Here is a 21,013-nt window from a genome sequence, read left to right as displayed (position 1 = left end):
GTGCCGCTGTCTCACCAAGGCTGGCCTGTGACAAACCCTGGTGTGGGCACCTCTTTTCTGGCGTACCCGCATGGCCACAGGAGGAGGCCATGAGCCCTGAGCTTGGCCCCCCCCTTGGCTTAATCATTAATATGAACCAATTCATAGTCTGGGTAATGTGGGATTTTTAGCACATTCCCAGAGCGCAGTGACTTTCCTTCTGCTACTCAAAACCTGGAGGGACCAGCCTGCCTTCCGAGGGTGGGTAACATCCAGAGGTCAGTGAGCGCTGGGGGCACTAGGCTCAACTTCTCTGTGCTTAGCTGGACCGCTCTCACCCAGCAGCAGCCACGGCTCAGCCTCGGCAGCCATCCCTCCCGCTGGCACTGGGATGGGCAGCCACGGTGGCAGTACCCAAGCTGGGGGGTGCTGCCCCTGCAGCAGTGACACACTGCTGAGCCCTGCTTACCCCTTGCTGAGGGGATGCTGCAGCTGATCCAACCCTGCTGGAGCCGGGTGTTTGGCTGCCTTTGGGGCTGCTCCAAGTAGGATGGAGAGGGGATGCAGGAATGATCTGGGGGTGGGGATACGGAGGAAGGCTGAGCCTCCCCAGCGCAGGGTTGAAAGTGGCTGTGGCAACAGGACGGCTGGTGTACGCAGCACAGAGCCCTTCCGAGGGGCAGCTCCACTTTGGGGCAGGCTCTGGGGAAAAGCTCTGTCTCCCCAGCAGGGCCAGCCGCACCCAGCGCCTCGGGGCTGGCTCCCTCCGGACTGCAGGGGCTGATGATGGCATGAGGTGGTTGGGCGCCAGCAGCCCCGCTGCTGCCTGATAGCTGGGCCTGATGGGCCCCGTTATCTGGGTGACCGTTTGAGAGGCAGCGAGTTACTTGGCAAGTGCTGGGGTGCTCAAGGGCAGGCTGTCCCTGCTGGGTGCTGCAAGCTGGCACACGCACACACCTCGGCACCATCGCCACGGTACGTGCCCGGGCATGTGAGCCAAAGGTGCGCTGAGCTGGCTCTGGGCTGCCTGCCTGCAGCCAGGGCAGGGAATCCAGCACACAGGCTGTACACCTGGCACAAGGATGAGGCCCTGCAGCCCCTCCCCAGGCAACCACCACCCTGTGCTGTGCCCGGCTCCATCAGCTGGACTTTGGAGCCTGTCCTGCAGCCAATATTGACCCTCCTGCCCCAGGTCACGGCCCTTTTATCTGCCCAAACAAACCCTCCTGGGGGAGCCCATGAGGCTGCAATCCCCCCGCCCCAGCAGTGGGGCCCAGGCAGGGTCCCTGCCCTGGCACCACCACCACCATCCGCCTGGGGAAAGGGCTGGGTGCCCACCGGGCCAGCCAGGGGCACCCCTGCCTCCAGCACCCCAAATCAGGCACAAGACCCTCAGCATTCCCCACCACTGCCACCGCACAGGCGATGGGGTGAGGGTCCTTCACACCTTGCCTGCCATGCCGGCTCCCAGGGGAGGTGAAGGCTTTTCTCAGATCAGTCGCTTGACTTCTCCCACCACCCTGGCACCCCATGGGGCAGCGGGGGGCAGATGAAAAGCACTTCACTGCATCAGTCACAGCACCACAAAGCCCCTAGCCAGCGCAGCAGTGGGCAAGGGGCTACCAAACCCAGCCCCTGCCACCACCTCCAGCTCAGGATGGTGGTCTCGTACCTCTCCTTCAGCTACGGCTCTGACACGGGGCTCTGAGCAACAAGGGCTTCGCTGGGGCAGGGCTGGGAGCTGTTGATGCAGGCAGTAGGTGCTAATTTGGGTACTGAAAGGACGGTCCCTCGCTGACTTGTTGATCCCTGGGCAAAAGGGATGGGGCCCCAGAGACCCTACTGGGGACCAGCACCGCCCCAGCCTGCACGCTGGCTAATTAACGGGCAACTAGATGATGGACAAGTCTGAACATCACCAGGCTGCTCATCTCCCAGCCCCTTGCCCACCATGGGGCCGAGGCAGAGCCCATCTCTCCCCACCCTGGCACTGGGAACCCACGGCAGATCCCCAGGGGCAGCCGGGCAAACAGCCCCACAAACCCTCTGCAGAGATGAGCTGCTGCCCCCGCCCCGACTCCCCAGGGTGTGTCAGGGCAGGGTGCGCAGCGTCCCCACCACTGAGCACCCGCCACCACTGCCTGCCTCACGGTCCGGCCAGCCTGCGGCGAGGACAGCCCCGGCTCCCCCCGCCAGCCCCAGCGACACCAGCTGAGGCTTGAATTTCCCTCCGGACAATGGGGAAGGCAAGCTGGGATTGTAACCGGAGCGGGGGGATAAATAAGGCTGCGCAGAAGTTTCCATTACCCGCACCTTGGACTTCTGCGTGGGACATCAAAGCCCCAAGGTCCTGCACTCCCAGCCCATCACCCCGGCTCCTGGCCTGCCATGCCCCCAGGTGCCGGAGCGCGGAGCCCCCTGGCCTGGCACCAAGGCCCTGGCAGCCGATGGCGCCGACACAAATCACCTACAGAGCACAGAGTGGAAAAGATGATTCGTTAGCGTGACAGCGCAGGAACACCCTCCTCCTCAGCCGGGAGGCAGCAGGCGCCAGACCGGGCCCTGGGGAAGCCACAGGGGGAGTTGGACGCAGGGAGCCCGCCCGGTACCACAGGAGGCTCCTGCCACAGCCGGCAGCACCCCAGCATGGCACGCTCCTCTTTCCACCAGCTAAAGAGCCCCCCCCCCGGCCTGGCACGCACCCACCACGAGGACTGCAGCCCCAACCCGCTGAGCTGGGGGGGCTCCCGTGGGGCTGCTCTCAGCCCCCTCGAATTCCTCCAAACAGCACCAGGCTTGGTTGAAATAACACATCCAGGGTTTATTGTTTTTTCCATTCCTCGCAGCTAATGATTAAAAAAAAAAATCTAAAATAAATTACAGAATTAAATAAACATGGGCTGGATTATTCCCCTCCCTGCCCCGTCCCCGCCACCCCCCCCCCCCCCCCAAAGAAAGCATTAGAAGAGTCACTGGATTTGGCAACAGCAACAACAAAACAACCTCTAGGAAAAAGCAGCTACTTGTCAGGGTTGAGCGGTGCCAGGGTGGGTCCCAAGGGCCTCACCACCCCAAACCAGTGTGCGTCCCCCCCTCACCGCCGCTCAGCCTCTGCCCTCACCCCCAGCAGTGTCCCCTCGCCCCTTACCCGTGAGGCCGGCTTCCCCTGGCCCACCGTCCCCAGGGAAGGGCCAGCCCCGGCTCTAGACATGCGTCGGGTTGTCCAGATATGGGTCCGTCTTGGTCATGTGCAGCATGACTGTGGGGGCTTTATAGTGGCAGTGCACCCCGCCACAGCTCACCCCGCTGCAGGGCTTGCCCCTCGTCCTCACGCCCAGCTTTCTGTTGCACAGGCTCTGCCAGGTCTGCAGCGTCTTGGAGCTCCACACCCACACCCCACTGGTGATGCCAACCACCAGAGACATGAAAATCTTTAGCATAAAGACGGCCACGGTGGGCACCGAGGCCTCCAAGGAGCAGTTGGCGGCACGCCGGCCGGGGAGGTGCAGGCAGCCGCGCTCCAGGGCCCTGAGGTTCCAGTAATCCACATTCAGACGCTCATAGAAGTAGCAGACAATGACGCAGGTGGCCGGGACGGTGTAGAGGATAGAGAAGACCCCAATCTTCACCATCAACTTCTCCAGCTTCTCCGTGTTGGTGCCGCCCGTCTTCATGATCTTCCGAATGTGGAAGAGGGCAACAAAGCCTGTGAGGATGAAGGAGGTGCCAATGACCAGGTAGCAGGAGAGGGGGATGAGGACGAAGCCAGTCAGGGCGCTGACGTCCATGCTGCCCACATAGCACAGCCCCGTGAGCTCGTCCCCTGCCACCTTCCGCATGGTGAGGATGACGATGGTCTTCATGGCCGGGATGCCCCAAGCGGCCATGTGGAAGTAGCTGCTGTGGGCCTCAATGGCCTCGTGTCCCCATTTCTTCCCGGCAGCCAGGAACCAGGTCAGGGTGAGAACAACCCACCAGAGCGAGCTGGCCATGCCAAAGTAGTAGAGGATGAGGAAGACGATGGTGCAGCCTGTGCTCTCCAGCCCCTCCTGGATGATGTAGAGCTCACCGTTCTCCCGGTCACAGGCAATGTTCTCAGCCCCTGCCACCGAGCGGATGATGAAGGCCACAGAGTAGACGTTGTAGCACATGGAGAGGAAGATGATGGGCCTCTCGGGGTACTGGAAGCGGTGGGGGTCAAGCAGGAAGGTGAGGACGGTGAAGGTGGTGGAGACAAAGCAGAGGGTGGACCAGACAGCCATCCAGATGAAAGCAAAGTCCTTGTCCTCCCGGGACCAGTAGACGTCCACCCCAGGGGAGCACCGGGGTGCACAGGAGAGGCTCTTCTCCACGTACTGGAACTTCTCAGGGTTGTCACAGGCCCCTAGGCCATTGGGTCCCCGGCCCTCAGCGGTGCCCGGCGGCCAGGGCCGGGGGGCCACAGGCAGCATGCCCTGGCCCTTGTGGGGCTCAGCAGCTGAGGCATTCTCGGGGGCCTCCATGCAGAGGGCATTGGGGTCATTCTTGGTGGGCAGCTTGCCGCAGTCGAGCGACTCGGGCCAGCCGAAATTGAACTGCTCCATGATGGGGACACACTTGTGGCGGGCCTGCTCGCACATGGGGCGGCAGGCGGGGATGCTGGCGCTCACCTGGTCGGTGCACATGGGCGCGTAGAGGGAGCAGAGGAAGAAGCGCAGGTGGACGTGGCAGCCGTACTCCACCAGCGGGGCGAACTCGTGCAGTTTCAGGGCGGCCTCGCGCTGGCTCTCGTGGCCCAGCAGATTGGGCATGCGGGTCAGGTTGTACCCGATGCCCCGGCACATGGGAATGTCGACGGGCTGGCACCGCGCCGCCCGCCCCCGCGGCCCTTCCAGCCCGCCCAGCTCCAGCCCGCGCCCGGCCGCCGCCAGCTGCCACAGCACGGACAGGGCCAGCCGCAGCCGCAGCGCCGCCATCGCCCGGCCCCGGCCCCGAGGCTACAGCGCCGCCATCGCCCGGCCCCGCCGCCCCCGCGCCCCCGGGGCGGCCGCTTGCTGCGGCTGCAGCTCCGGCTCCGGCTCCGGCTCCGGCTGCTGCTGTTGCGGCGGCGGCGGCAGCGGCGGCGGCGCGGCGGGGCGGCTCCCCCCGCCCGCGGCCCCGGCCCCGGCCCCGGCCCCGGCCCCGCGCGCCATGCGGCGGCGGCCCCGCCGAGCGCCCCGCGCCGCCCCGCGCCCGCCGAGCCCCGGCAGCGCCGCGCCGCGCCGCGCAGGGCCCGCCGGCCGGGACGGCCCCGCCCCGCCCCGCCCCGCCCGCCGGGACACGCCCCCGGGGCGGGGCGGGGACACACGCCTCTCCGGGGGCGGGGGGGCGGGGCGGGGCGGGGCCCGCGCGCGGAACCGGTGGCGCCGGGAACCACCCCGGGACCGGCAGAGGGATCTGCGGCGGCAGCCGGGAGCGGGATCCGCACCGGGAGCGGCACCTGTGCGGGGCCGGGACCCTAGCGCCGGCGTCACCCGCCCCGCACCCCTCGCAGGCGTGGGGCACCCACGGGTGAGCACGCCAACGCGGTCCCACGGGGTGACCTCCCGTCCGGCCCCCGCGCCGGTGGGGCACACGCACGGACCACGCACCCTACTCAGCCCAGCCCCCACCTATCCCCGCCCCCAGCCCCAACCCCCCCACGCACATCCCATCTGCACCCCAGCACCCCCAGCCCTGCTGACACAGCCCACACGCACACGCAAACACACGTGCACACCCATTCACACACACGCCACACACATGTGCACACACACACGCCTGCAGCAGCCTGGCACACCGTGGGGCCCTGCACACCCGTGGGGCCAGCCCTGTGTACTGGCACACGTGTGCACACGCACACACACCCCCATCACGTGGGCGCAGGAACACGCATGACCTCGCCTAAACCCACCGGAGTGGTGCGGGGGCCTGACCCCGCTCCCCGGGGCTCCTGCAGCACGGCAGCTGTTTGGGGGTGAGGGGCTGTGCACACCCGGGCGATGGTGCGTGGGGCACAGGCAGCCGCGGGGTGCCCACCCCAGGGCTCACCCACTCACAGTAGCGGCCAGGCTGGCCCTGCCACGGTGGGTCGGAGCAGTTCCCTGGGAAACCCCCTCCCCGCAGCCTGGCGGGGTGACGTGCCTTAGCTTGGGGACAGAAAGTGCCACTTTGGTCCCGCTGCTGAGCAGGGGGAAACTTACCTTGCCAGAGCACACCCGTGAGAGGGTACCTGCACCCGCGGGGCTGGGGGGCCGTGGTGGAACAGCGGGAACTGTGGGAGGTGGCTGAGCCCCAGTGCCCATGGCACAGGCTGGGAGCGCTGTGTCCTTGTCCTTGGGAGTCACCGGGGTTGGTGGGATGGCAGGGTGCCCCATGCCCATGGGCAGGGGATGGCGATGGCACCTGGCAGTGGTGATGTGAGAGGCCAGGGCTGACTGGTGGTGACACCAGTCAGCATGGCCAAGCTGGGGGTGCCAGCCCCAAAATCCAGTGTCCTGCTTGCAGGGTGACAAATGGCCCATGCTGGGTGCAAGGGGAGGCTGAGGGTGCCCGGCTGGAGGAGCCAAGGGCACTCAGGCCAGCAGTAAAAGCATGCTGGGGGTGGCAGCACACCAGGGATGGGCTTTGCTGCCCATGCCACCTTCACAGGACACCACCAGCTGCTGATGCCACATTTGGCCCTGGGGTGCCTGCTCAGGGTGCTCTGACCCATCCCCGGCACCCATTTGCAACGGGGAAACGAGCAGCTCAGCCGTCCTGGGGGAGTTGGGGCAGGGTCCCCGGGATGCCCTGCCTACCAGGGTGTGGGCACGGGCTGGTGCCTGGGGGTCCAGGCGCCGCACTATTCCTAGGCATTCCCACAGCCCTGTGATTTCTTTAGTAACAACATAACAACCTGTCAACGCGGCTCCTAATCACCAGCCACATACTGACACCCCAGCCATACATTATTTAAACATCCCCGATTTGTCGCTATAAGGAAATTCCATGGGAGCTGCTTATCGGTTATTGTAATGGTGCAGGAGATAAGCCATTGCCCTGGAATTTCCCTCTAGCACAGGGAAACTGCTTACCCAGTTCCAGCGCCCTGGGAAAAGGTTTTTTTGGGGTTATTTGGAGTGCTGGAGGAGAGTCTGGGGGTGGGGGGGGTGGTGTCCCAGAAAGCACTGTCCCATGTGCCCGGGTGACATGGAGCAGTAGCCAGCTTCAGGGGGCTTCACACCTCGGGTTGAGGCCATGCTCCTCCTTGTGTGCTCTAAGAAACAGGTGGGTTGGGAGCATTTTTTGCTGTGGTGCTGGTTTGGGGGCAATCGTCACCCACGGACGAGCTGGCAGCCATAGCTGTGTCTGATGTGGCTGAGGTGGAGGTGACACCTGTAGGGTGCTGGGACCTGTCCTTGGGATCCCTCATCCCATCCACCCCCAGCCTCAGCTGCACATCCTATGTAGGTTGAGGGACCCAAGGGTGGCAACTGCCACTGCTCCAGGGCACCCTAAAGCCCAGCTCTTGCCTTCCTTTTAGGGAGCCATTTGCTAAGGAAAGCTTGGAAACATCACCTGGAAACACCCAAACGTCTCAGAACCCAGCTCTGGCTGCCCAGCGAGGGTTCTCATGGGCAACGGGCACAGCAGGACCCATGGCCAGGGGATGGATGCAACCCCGAGGTGCCAGCCCCACCATCCTGGCTCACCCTTGTGGGTGCCCCTGTACCTCCCAGCCCAGTCGCCTGGGCTGTGAAGGGTTAATGGGGGAGGGGGAAAACACACAAATAATGTCTTCTAATTTAATTTAGCTTTAATATGTAAAACTGTTGCTCTTGGCAGGAGGCACCGCAGCCCAGCCAAGACCAACATGTGGATTTTTCAGAGTCAAGGGGCGCCTTTTAATGTAGAGGAGCGGCCGCCCCTTACCTCCACCCTACACCCTGGGGGTGGCACCTGGGGTGCTCCTCCCCACCCTGACACCCTCCTTGGATGCTCCATGGGATGCCCAAGCCCTGCCCAAGCCTCAGAGACCTGCAGTGGGGACAGCAAAGGACGCATGGAGCCCTTCCTGGAGCTTCATCCCACGCGCAGTGGTGGGCAGGGGGTTCCAGGGGGTGCCACCAGCATCCCAACCCTTGCCCGAGTCTTGCCCTTTTATTGCACCACTGCCTGTCCCTGCTGGGGAGTGACCTGCCCACCTGTGCCCGCACCCCTGGGGTACGCCGGGAAAGCGGGAGGGGACCGCATGCTGTTTGCCGCCTGGATGGGGACATCATGGCCATGCACAGAAGCCGAGATCTCCAGCAGGTCTGGAAGCCTTGCAGTGAAAACAAGAACACCAGGTAGAGCAACACAGCAGATTTACGGCCTTGGAAGTGGCCCTGGGCTGGGAATCCAATATCAACAGCTGGAAGAAAGGGCTCACAGAGGCTGCACAGAAATCCTGCCCGGGAAGCGGCCAGCCTGGAGGAGCGGGGCCGTATCACAGGAGCCCAGGAGCCTGTGGTTCCTGGCAGCAGCTTTGCCCCATTTCCTTTCTTCCCGTCAACAGTGCTTGCAAACCTGTGCAAGAGACTCAGCGAGGGGAGGGGGAAGGGCCACGGGTGAAGAAAAATCCTCACTGTCGCCCCAGGATAAAGAGAGGCTGCAGCAATGCCCCTCATGCCCACACATGGGTGGATCTTCCCTGGGTTGCAGGGTTTGGGGATCCCCCTCAGCACCAGCAATGGGGACAGCCCCGGTGGGAGCCAGGGAGGGGGCAGTGGAGCTGGGGAAGGGGTGATGGAGCAGAAGAAGGGGAAATGGAGGAGGGGAGGGGGCAATGGAGGTGGGGAAGGGGCAGTGGAGTAGAGGAGAAGGTGATGGAACTGGAAAGGGGGGCAATGGAGCCAGGGAAGGGGTCATGGAGCAGAGGAGGGTGTGATGGACCCATGGATGAGAGGAGGGGCTATGGAGCTGGGGAGAGGGCAATGGAGGTGGGGAGGCAATAGGGCAGGGGATGGGGTGATAGAGGCAGGGAAGCGACAATGGATTTGGGGAGGGGGTGATGGAGCTGCAGAGGGGCCCACGGGCGCTGTCCTGTCAAGCCTTGGCCAGGGCAGGCAGGACTTGCTGCAGGGTGGTGAGGGGTCCCACACCAGCTGTGCTGCCCTCGCCCCTGCCTCTCCCCAGCAGGCCAAGCCCACGGACCCTCGGTGGTCCCAGCTCCCAGGTCCACAGGCAGGGGCTGGGGCAGAGAGGGAAAACCCAAAACAGCAGGGGCAGGCCACTGGCCATGCTCAGGGGCAAACACGGGCTCTGCGGCACCCCGTGCCAGCTGGGGGGACCAGCCCGGAGGGACGGCAATGGCACAGCCCGGAGGGACAGCAATGGCACAGCCCCACAGGGATCTGGGCGGATAATTTTCCCTTCCTGAAGAATTTCACAGGAATAGCTGGTGTGAAAGGCCAGCAGCTTCAATTTCAAAGCGATGCTGGTGCTGGGGCCGGATGGGCTGGCTAGCAGGTGGAGGGTTCCATCCTGGGAGCACCCCACGCCAGGCACCATGCAGGGCTGCAGGCTGGCACCCAACCAGCTGGAGGGGCAGCTGCACCCTGCCCAGGCCACCATCTCCCTGGGGACACCCTCCAGTGCACCAGCAGGAGTGAGCCTCAAGCCTGAACCCTTCCTACTCCCAGGCACAGTCTGGTGTGATTCAGATGCACACACGTGTGCACCAGACCATGCATGCCATGGGGCAAGCGCTGTTCTGTGCCCCACAAGAGACCTGCCAGGCTCCCAGTCGTGGGCAGGTGGCAGCAAGTTGGGAAGATGGGGATTGTGGGGGACAGTCCCCAGACAAACAGGTGGAGGAACCTGACACCAGCAGGAGGAGTTGGGTGAACACACAACAGGGATCCTGCCCAGCCCCACCCTGTGCCAATGGAATGGAAAAGCCATTTCTTCCCTAATTCTAGCATTAATTATAGCAGCGAGAACCCCGGTGGGGTGCCCCTCCTTCTCTCACACCACTGCCACCTGGGCTCCCAGTGTCCCAGCTCACACAGCACAGGCTGGCTCATTCCCCAGCCATGCCAAAGGCTCTGCTGGGTCCCCAGGGAGCTGCAGACCCCCCCGCCCCATCCTCCTATCCAGGTCAGGGCCCGACCCAATCCCCCCATCCCAGGAAAGGAAACCTCTTCCCAAATGCCCCAGTGCCCCTCAGGGCAGCGGGATGGCATACCTGCCCTCCCGGCTGTCCCCTGCACAACCTGCCACCCACCAGCAGCAGCGCCCACATCTCTGCACCACCGCTGAGGGGGTTGCAGAGACATTTCCTGCAGGAGCTGGAGGTTTTTACCCCCTTTTCCCCAGGTGTGTGGTTTCAGTAACTCGAGGAGCCACAAGAGCCTGTGCCCGCCTTCACTGCATGAACAGGCAACTCTGTGGTTGCGGCAATGGAAGGTGCTGCAGGCACAAGGTGATGGGGCCATAGTGTGGGGGATGCTGTGCTCAACACCAACATCCCCCTGCTGCCATCCCATTGTCACCCCCTGCAGCCTCCACCTGCCCAGGGGGGTCCTCCAGCCATCCTGGGGCAGTGGCAGGCAGCTGGGTGACACCAGTGTCCCCAGGCAACGTGGTGTCCTGAGCTCCCTGGTCACCTCCTGGCCTTGGGTCACCTGCATGTGTTTGCAGTGACAACCCAAGCCCTTGGTGCAAGGACACAGGGTGACACGAATTCCCCAGGGATGCATGCTGCAAGCTGGTCACCCACAGCTGGGGAGCCATGGGCACCCTGTGGCTGCTGCAGACTGGGGGTGGTGTGGAGGGACAGTCCTGCTGCCAGTCTACCTCCCTGGCCATGGCCACAGGGACCCAGGGCCGTGCCACCCCCGCCAATGCAGCCATGATGTGAAGCAGGCAGGAGACACGCGGTGCAGGGCATGTCCCCACCGCCCCCAGCAGCCCTGGGAGCCTGTGGGACCAGCACATGGACAAGGACCACATGCAGCTGTGGGCTCAGGGGACAGCGCAGGAGGGCAGTGGGGTGTCCTGGGGGAGCCCCCACTGGAAGCATGGTGGGGAGCTGGCTAGCAAGGGGATGAGAGGGCACATTGGGCAGTCCCCCACCTCTCCCGCAGTGTTTTAGTGGGCAAGTGCAGCACAACAGGCTGCTTACAGCCTTCTGGGGGGCTGGGACACACATCCCTGGCTATGGGGACCCCCTCCCCATCAAAGGGGAAGCTGGACTGAGCCAAGTCCTGCCCCCAGCCACCTCACTCACCCCTGCAGACCCCTCTGGGGGGAGGACAGGACCCAGGTGAGCTTTGCAAGCAGGCATTCACTCTGAACCCTACTGATGGCAGCATCTGCAGTTTGTAGCAGCTCCCTCCCAGCTGTTTTAGCCCTGGGAAGGGCAGGTCATATGATGACCAGGCCATGGGGCAACCGTTTGCCCCGCAGCTGACCTTCAGTGCCCACCTGTTTCCTGACAGCCCAAGGAAGGGCAGAGGAGGCGCCCAGCGCTGGGAGAAGGCTCTGCAGTGCTACCAGATGACATCCCAAGCCAGCACAGGAGCCCTTTCATCCCCAACCCCCAGAGTGAAGCTTCTTCCCCAGGACACCCCATCCCATGGCACCGCCAAGTCGCCCGCTGCTGGGCAGAGGGTGTCGGCACTGGGTCCTGGTGCAGGCACAGACACACACGTCCCTTTCTTCGCCCCTCGGCCCCGCGTGCAGCTTGGTGCTGGCAGGCAGGTCTGCACCGCACAATGCGCCTCCTTGTTCGCCCCGGCCCAGGGCTGGCTTGCGGGGAATGGCAGGGAATCGCCTCCGTTTCCTGCTGGGGTTTTATTACATTCAGCGTATAAATAAATAAATACGATCCAGAGGAGAAGGGGAGAACCACAGGGCAGCCTGGAGCCAGGCAGGACGTGGGCTGGGGCTAAGCCCGGCGGCACCAGGGCTGGGAGCAACCCAGGAGGGGGTAGGAGGGTCCTGGGATGCTCCACAGTGTCTGTGTCTCCCAGGATGTCCATGCCCCCAGTCTGGCACCAAGTCCCTCATGTCTCTTGAAGGAGCTGCTGAAATCCAAGCAAATGCAATCCAGGCAGGAGGCAGCTCCACAGCCCCAGGGCTGCTGCAAGCGCCTGGGGAGGTGCTTGCCGTGCCGGGCACAGAACCTGGCCACCAGCACCGTTACCTGGCTGGAAAAGATACCTTACCCCAGGCAATTTGGAAAGTGTGGGAGTGCCCTCAAGTCCTGCCAGCCCCAAGGCCAGCACTGCACATGCTCATGGCCCAGCAGAAAGCTCCTGCATACCCTGCCCATTCTTGTGCACGGCTCACCTGTTCTCTGCCACCGTTCAGAAACGATGCCACGGGCCAAGAACATTGGCACTGGTTCAGGCCGATGTGGCTCACGGGCAGGACGGTCGGGCTGTACCTTGGTAGGGACTTGGCCAAAGCAACCCCCAGAAGCAGGAGCGCCCCTGCAGATCCAAGCCCGAGCCCACGCTGTGTTGCCCCAGGAGCAGAGATGGATGCGAGGACTGGAACTTGCTGGAGATGGTTTTAACTTAATACTGTATTGGCCAAGCTCCCCATTCAGTTACCAAGTCAAACCAAAGGTCTCCAGTGCAACCTCAAGGCACTGTCACCCTGCAACCCCCTTGGGTGCCCCAACAGGTGGCCTTTCACCACCCCCACATACATGGGCTGGCAATGCTGGCAGTGCTGTGGTCAAAGTCCTCCTTGTGGTCGTTGCAAAGTTCAGCTCAGCTGTGGTAGCTGGATGGAGACACTTTCCTCCAAGCTGCATAGATTCATCAGGGTTGGCCAGGGAGGATTTTGGCGCTTCCAGTGCTTTTGGGTTGGGTTGGTTTCAACTTGGTTCGGACCAAGAGTAACGAGCAGGCTGGAGCAGCCCAGGCTGAAGCTCTCCTCTCTTTGCAACCTCTGGTTGAGTATTTGCACACATCTGAGATCTTGCTGTCCTTTTCCTTGTTACTGGACAGAGCTCATCAGCACTGGGAAACACCATGTTGCATTTCTTCTCTTCCCAGGCACCAAATCAGTCCATGCTGAGGTCACAGTCCTCATCAGAAAGTGATGGTTACTACCCAAGGTTGGGTCACTTCTTGCTCTTGACAAATCATCTAGTACCAGCATCCTCCTCCCTGACATGGTTCCTCCTTGAGTACCTCCACCATCTTCTCCTCTCCTCCACGTGGAGTGTGCTGTGAAACCATCACCTCTAACCTGGCCAGAGGAGCGGCGCCAGGGGAAGTTCTCCAGCTGTGTCTCTAATTCGCTTACCAGGGTGCTGCTGTTGTGCAATAACTTCCATTGCAACCTCCCCTTGGCCTTCCCTGGAGAAGAGCTGCTGCAGACAGGCTGCTGCATTAAGGAGCCAAATTACCCCAGTGCCTTATTTCTACAAGGGACAGATGCTGATGTCCCAGCAGAGCCAGCTCAAGGGACACTGAATTCTGACCACTTTGGGGCAACAGATTTTCTGCTTTGCTCGAGATGATCGCGGAGCCCTTCTGCCCCGCTGCCTCCCACCACCTGCAGGCTTCGGACTTCACATCCAAACAGGTGTTTCCTGATTGCTCACTCTGCTCCTCACCGCGCCGAGCCAGTCGGACAGGCTCTTACACCCCTGAATGATCAGCAAACACCCCTCACCTGCCTGGCACCCTCCCGCAGCCACACACCCCACCCAGAAACACTCCACTGGGAAGTCCAGACCCAATCCCAGTGGGACCCCTGGGGGAGATCTGCCAGGGTTCAGGCACGGAAAATCCAAAACATCAAAGACAAACCCAAGATGACCAAAGTGTGTTCCAGACAAGTGAGAGGACCTCCTTGCCATCCCCTGCAGCCCTGCTTGGACCCACCAAGGACAACCTCGATCCCCAAGGCTGCCTGGGTACTCTGTCCCTCTGGGGCAGCAATAGTGGGTGCAGGCAGGGAGCCCCGGGGGTCTGCGTCCCACCAGGGAAGTAGTTTTCTACTGGAGTGGCACCAGCATGACCTATTTTTAGCTTAAAAATATCCTAATACACAATCATTTATGAAAATACTGAAGAACATAAAGTTTAACAAAAAAAAAAGCAGCACCACGGTGGGTAAGCTGGCTGCCTCCTTTTCTTTTCCAAAAAATATCTTCACAAGATGGGGCAGTGCTGCTTTAGGTCCATTATTGTCATCACAGCATCAAGAGCTCAAGACAGCAACTTGGAATGGAAACCCTCAGGTATGTCAAACAAAAATACTGTTTACCATTCACTTACTAATCCTGTTCTCTTCTGGGGGAAAAAAACACAAAGCTCCCGTATTTATTTAGCAGAACTCAGCACTTTTGGATTTTGCCAATGGCACCTAAATATAGTTCATGAGAAACAAATAATCTTTCAGGGATTTCTGCTCCTTCCAGCTCTCCAACCACCTTTCTTTAAAGGTCAGGCGACCACAGCAAAGGCTCTCGCCCCAGCTGGCAACCGATGCCATTTGGGCATGAGTCCTGAGCTAAGAAGAGGTGCTTTTTTATGTGTCACCAAGTCTGTGAGGTGGGTCACCCACCCTCTGGGCTCCTCCAGCAGTGCTGGGGCTGGACTGCAGGATGGCTCTGCTCTGTCCCTGTCCCCAGCCCCAGCCTGACCCTCTCCTGCCCCTGCAAATTACACCCACAATCCACGCACGTGCCAGGTCGCTGGAGGAGATGGGGAAGGGCAAAGGCTCGCTTACCGTTATTGGGGTTGTCAACATCTGGAGATGACACCTTGTCCCAGAGCAGTGCCAGACCACAGGTCCCAGCTCCCTGGGTGCTGGTGGATTTCCCCAAGCCAGCGTCAAATGCTCACTTCTGCCAGACACGGTGAAGGCAGGAGAGCTGCTGCCCAGCCAGGACCACAGCTCCATGGGAGGGAAGACATGGAGATGGCTGTGGAGATGGGACAGGAGAGAGGAGGAAAGAATGAAAGTGTTAAAGACTTGTGCTGTTAAAAGATTATAACAAGATGAATCCATCTAATATTTGCAGAGGATGAAAACTGGCTGAGTCTCCTCCTCCGATGTTCAACCTGCATGTTCCTGCCCTCTGCCCTGTCCTGGGGTACCCCTGAATGATCTTTTTCTCTCTCCCCATCCCTAATTCTTTTGCCCTATCCAATGGGCAAAGAACCAAGGGCAGGGAGCTGGTGATGGCAGGCAGAGCTGGCAGGCCCCATCAGCCCTCAATACTTCCAAAAACTAGGAACAGAAAACAAACATGCCTCCAGGTATGCAGCAGAGACTAGCCTGAGGGAATGCCACATCCCATCGCACCGCCCTGGCTGCCTGTAAGTCACGCTGGCTGTGTTGAGGGCAGAAGCCAGCTGCCCTCTCGGGTTTGTTCAAGCCACTCTGCGCTCAGGTCATGGCTCCTAGTAAAGGCAGGTTTGCTGCAAACCCCCGAGTAGCAGCAATGAGGTGCCCAAGCAGGATTTTTGGATGCCTGCATGACAAGACCCATGGCCTCTGGTGGCAAAAGGGCTGCTGTCCCAACTTGTCCTTGCTGAGCTGCATGTCAGGGAGCTGCAGCACAGCAGCAAACCTCAGCCCATCCCTGTGCTCGCTGGCCTGGCAGGTCCTCCGTCACCCTCCGAGCATCCCCAGCCCGTGAGCCCTGTGGGGCTGCCAGCCCACCCCATGGGAGCCAAGAAGGCAAGGCAGTGCTCTGCCTGTGGAGCTGCCCCGCCTCCCACCAAACCCCTGTCCCTGATCCACCCTGGGAGGGGACAGTCTCAAAGCCATGGGGGTTTGGTGTGGACCATGCCCCCACCCAGCACTGTCCAGCAGTGCACAGACTCTGCCCTGACAGGCATGTAATGTCCCAAGCACCTTGGCAAAGCAAACCCTTCCCCGCCTGCCCTGCTTGCCTCCCCTCCTGGCTGCTGCATTTTCCACCCTTGCTGCAAATTCTCCAGCACAGGAAAATGTGAGGCCATGGAAAACCAAGCTGGGCCACCTTCCTCCTCCCCAGCCCCTTTGCCTCGCAGACCACAGGTTGCCCAGCTTCCAGCATCGCACCCCAGCCGGGCTGCCCACTCCCCCCCCATGCTGCAGCTCACCACCCCCTGGCAGGACACTGAGTCCCTCAAGCTGCGGAGAGATGGTTTTGGGGCTCACTAAGGGTTTTGTGCAGCAGCCAGAGATCCAAGGGCACGAGCACTCAGGAATGAAGGATTGGCACTGCCAGTGAAGCCCCTGTGGTTTCCCTTCCCTGTGTTACTCCAAGCCTGGGTCCTACGTAGGGACATTGGCTCCAGCCTTTGTGACCTCCATGGTCAGGACTGGCGCCGCCAGTATGCAGTATCCCGGGTGCACACAAGGCCAGGGAAGCGCCAGCATCTCTCCCCTCTGGCCTCGTGGCAGGGAGCAGAGCTGGGAATTGCCCCTTCCCCACCATGGTGGGCAGCACACCAAGCACTTCTCATTCCTCAGCTGGGTCAGGATCCCACCCTCAGCTTTAAGCCCTATTTTAAAGCAAATTTGGAGTCTCCATCTGCCCACATCCCTCTACAACCTTCTCTACTACCTACCCTGGACACCCCCCCTCAGTCTGCCAGGCATGGTTCCTGTCTGGCTTTATGCAAGAGGATGCTCGTTACTTGGGGAGAGGCAAGGGAGATGCTGGGGTACACTGGACACAAGGTGTGCATGGGAAGTGGGGGAAAACAGCCCAGCAAGACCTTGGAAAAATAGCTCAAGACTGATTTACCTTTTCCCAAACGTTTGAAAAAGGAAGTCCAGGAACATCAGGGAGCTCCCACTTCCCTGCTGGTGCCAGGCAGAGCGAGGACAGCCCCACCCTGGGGTAAGCCAAGAGTCCCACAGGATTCAGGGTGCTGGGCTGGGGGGCTGCCCCACAGACCATGGCACAGGACAATGACTAGGGTACAAGCTCCCCACCACCCAAAGCACTCTCTCCCACTGTTGTCCCCCCAGCTAAGGGACTGGTCCTCAGCATCCAGTTGACTCAGAGCAGCATCTTGTGTGGCTTAAACTCCCACATGGCAGGACTGTAACTGGAACTTGGGAAGAGGGAGAGGTGCCAAGGGTCCCGTGTGGCATCAGCTGGGTCCATCTCCAGCAGCATTTCTGTGGCCTCTCTCCACAGCTTGACCTACTCACATCTGCGGTGGAGAAGGACAAGGGTTGGGGATGCTGGGTCTTGCACAAGCCGGATACCTCCCAAGAGCATCTTTAACGGAGAGCTGCATCATCCATAGGGCGCTCCCTTGGCTGCAGTCCCTGCTCCGGATGGGGATTCTTGTGTCAGCCATCAGACTGCCACAGCAAACAGACATATGTTAGCTGAAACAACTGCTAATTGTTCCCAATTAGGGCCAGGTCTTGAATAATCATCAGCGCATGGCACAAGCCCTAATGTGTTTTGCAGGATGGCGAGGAATGGTGGCAGAGGAGAAGGGGGAAGGGACCCCCACTGCCGGTGCCTGCCCTGCTGAGGGGTGTGTTCATGTTTACACTGCTTGCAGGAAAAGGGAGAACATGCTCTGAGCCTTTCTGGGCTTTCACAGCAACTGCTTGACAGATGAAGCAGGGAACCAGGTGTCCCAAGGGATCCCAGCATCCCTCAGCAGCAGTGCAAGTGCCAGCCCAGGGGTCCAGTCTGCCCCAGCCCAGCCAGTTATGTCCCACCTGCTGTGACTGGCTGCCTTTGGGCAGTCCCAAAAGCCAGCAGCTCCCCAAGCCAGGGCTGCAGTGAGGGCACAAGCCCAAGGGCAGCACCAACCCAACCCAGACACGGGATCTCCCCAGCCATGCTGGGCTGAGGACACCCGAGCGAGGGCACGCTGGTCTCCACAGCTGCTCGCTGCCACCCCACTCCCCTATGTGAACTGGGGGCTGTGGCCATGCAAAACCACCCAAACGTGTCAAATTCAACAACAACAAAAAAAATTGCCTGGGCTGCGGACGCCCTTTGAGGGCTTACGCAGGAGGGGAGCAGGACAGTTTCCCCAGGAACACAAAGGCTGAGCCAGGCTGGATGCTCTGTGTATGATACCATCCCCAGGCGCAGCGCTCTGCTCCTGCAGCTCACAGGGTTTTTCCCAAAGCTGGAGACAAACTCTTATGGATTTAGCAAAACCCAGAAGAGCAGCGGCACAGCAAGATGACAACATGGGCATCCAGCTGCACCCCATGCCCCCAAACCCACCCACCAGAAAACAAGCTCCCAAAACCTTGCAGACGCTGGAAATGCCTTCGCCACCCAACACCGGTGCGAGCCAAGCCGCTGCCGCGGCACACGCGGGGTTCCCTGCAGCCGGGCCCCAGCTCTGCTGGATGGGTTTCTGTCTGGAAACACCAGCCTGGGGTGCCAAGAGCCCCTGGGGAGCTTCTGCTCTGCTGGATGGGGCCCCCCCTTAGTGACCACACTGCAAGGGAGGGGAAGGCGAGCATACCCCACAAGCAACGGACACCTCCTCCGTCACCTGCAGCCACTTGCACCGGGCACTGCTGGGCCGCCACAGCCAGTGCCGCCAGCACACTGGGGCGCTGGGGAAGAAAGGACTTTCTGTGTAAATCCCATTTACCGTCGGGTTTCTCACTTCCCCTCCGGCAGACAATCCCAGCCCTCAGAGCAGCGCTGCATGAAGGGGCCGTTTAATATATTTTTGGAAAAAGGGGAAAAAAAAAATCCTCCTCTCTGAAAAAAGCTTCTTTCAGCTAATAATGAAGTGAATATTATATTAAGAGTGAAAACATATTCAGGGTAACTTACAGAGGGAGACAGAAAACCTTTTCATAACACCCTGGCCACAAACACAACTGCCAATTAAACTGGGTTTGTTCACCGGCTCGTGCCAACACAAACGAGGGGGCAGGGGAGCAGAGCACACCGGAGCCGGCACGTTCAGCGCCCAATTGGGCTCGGCCGTGGCTGGCAGCACCAAGGGGTTTCCGTCCCACTGACTTTCAGAGCCAAAATAAAAAGGTGCAAGTCCCCTGTCCCTGTCCTGGAATGTCCCTGTGCGGGGGCACAGGGTGCTCAGCAGAGGCGGAGGACTCCAGCACCATGAGGGACCTTGGTCCCTGCCTGTGGCAACCAGTTCTGCCTCTCCCCGCTGCCAGAGTGGAGGGGATGTTGCAGAGGAGCCCCCAGCACCCGGCCCAAGGACCAGCAGGATTGCTCCTGGCTGTGGTGGAGGGTGCTGAGCCAACCCCCAGGCTAAGCTGATGTGACGAGCCCAGGCTTGGCTGCCCCATGCATTGCATGAAGGTTTAGAGGGGTAGAAGCCACATCCCTCCTCACCCCAACCCCCTGTGCTGGGGGAGGAGACCTGTGACCAGCCCACAGGGCCGAGCTCAGGCCGTAACAGGAGCTGCCAAAACCTGGAGCACTTTCAAGCATTCCCATCCCCGCGGACAGGTTCCCGTGTGCCCTGGATGCCTCACCTTACCTTTAGGTCTGCTGTCCCGCATGTTTTGGTTACCTGCTGGCAATCTCAGACCACCCTCAACCCTGGCAGAGTGCAACAGGCTCAAACGCACAACATGGTGGGGATACCAACATTCATTAACGCTCTCCAGGGTTTCCCCATCAGCTGCCAAAGGAGGGGGTGGGCAGCAAGTGGGGTCTTATTGCCCTGGCCGTGTCCGCCGGGGGCTTGCCAGCATGCAGGAAGGGTCGTGATTCACACTTCACATGGGCTTTATCTTTGTCTTGCAGCCTAGGGAGCTGAATCAATGGGTTGAGGATACACAACACTCCAAGTTTTGGTTAAACACCCACACCAGGAAAACATCATATGATATCAGATAATATTTTAATTGAGCAACAGCAAAGCTGCAAGTTGACATTTGATAAACCCAAACTGGAAATACAAGACCACTTTTGAGGTGTAACCAACCTTTGGAACTGTTTCTCCAGGGAACATGCTAAAGATGTTTGTCAAAGTATTTAATGGGGGGGTGGGGGATGGGAAGAGGCATTTTGGCCAAAAATAAAAATTCCAGTAGCAAACTTCTCAAAGGTCTGTGTTTTTTCATTAACAATCAGAAAGTGTGATTCTCTGCAGAGATTTTTGTCTGTTTTGCTCAAGGACTTGTATTTCTGTTTTAAGGCCAAGTCAAGATCCAAATACATCTTTAATTTTGCCCAGAGGCTGAAAGTTTGTATTTCGTCCTTTAATTAAAAAAAAAAAAAATTAATCAGGAAATCACTTTTTAGCCATTATTTGGTAAAGACAAATAGAAAAATGCACTTCAGCAAAAGTCTAGTTAACCATGGGAAGTCTCTCATACAGCAGTAAACTGGCCACTGACCTGGAGAGAGACTCTAGGTCAAATCCAAGTTACCCGCCTGGGCAGTAACAGCTCAGGGAAGGGCAGCTGCTGCTCCTGCAGCGTGCGCTGCTGGCAGCAAGGAACTAACGGCAGCAGCAGACCTTCCAGAGCCTTGCAAAGCTCCTTACCCTGCCCCAGCGAGCCACCCCACTGACATATAGTTCTACATTTCGGCTTTAGCAGGCGCGACGCCTTCCACAATGAGTTCTGTCCCTACAGTTTGCAGAGCCGAAGGTCCCGCCCTTGCAAGGTCATTGATGGACACCGATGTGCCAAGTTTCCATTCGCAGATCCAGCCGCCCATGCTCGCTCAACACACGCGCCCAAAGGCTGTCAGGGAAATGCCAGCACGCCCCGGGTCAGAGCAGAGGATGCTCCATGAAAGGCACAGCTGTCTCCTGCTGGAAAACTCAGCCACGTTTACGTCTTCAGACCCATATTATCCTAAGAGTCAGGAAGCACAAAGTTCTTCGCTTCTTGTAGGGAAGAGGCATCAACTTCCAATCAAAGGAAGTAATCGTAACAATTTGTACAGAAAAAGACCAATATCCAGCTTTAAAGCCTGTCAGAAGCGGGCCCCCGGACCACTCGCCTTTGGCAAAGCATTACGAGGGAGGCATTGCCATCTAGTGTCGACCCAGGAAACAGGACTCGGCGAGACCCACCTCTTACCGCCAGCCCAGCGGGGACTGATCGGGGCCAGCTTTAA

The 21,013-nt window shown here is 60.2% G+C and overlaps 1 protein-coding gene across 1 annotated transcript; it reads right to left on the bottom strand.

Annotated features, from left to right (window-relative positions):
* Window positions 1-2,779: 2,779 nt before the first annotated feature.
* On the bottom strand, window positions 2,780-5,127 carry FZD9 (frizzled class receptor 9). Its single transcript, XM_075112958.1, has one exon. It carries the CDS (start codon window positions 4,932-4,934, stop codon window positions 3,183-3,185), a length of 1,752 nt encoding a protein of 583 aa, XP_074969059.1. The 5' UTR covers window positions 4,935-5,127; the 3' UTR covers window positions 2,780-3,182.
* Window positions 5,128-21,013: the final 15,886 nt, after the last annotated feature.

The sequence above is a fragment of the Phalacrocorax aristotelis genome, chromosome 18, assembly GCF_949628215.1.
Source record: "Phalacrocorax aristotelis chromosome 18, bGulAri2.1, whole genome shotgun sequence".
Lineage (NCBI taxonomy): Eukaryota > Metazoa > Chordata > Aves > Suliformes > Phalacrocoracidae > Phalacrocorax > Phalacrocorax aristotelis.
The sequence above is the reverse complement of the archived record's forward strand: the minus strand, read 5'-3'. Positions and strand labels throughout refer to the sequence as shown.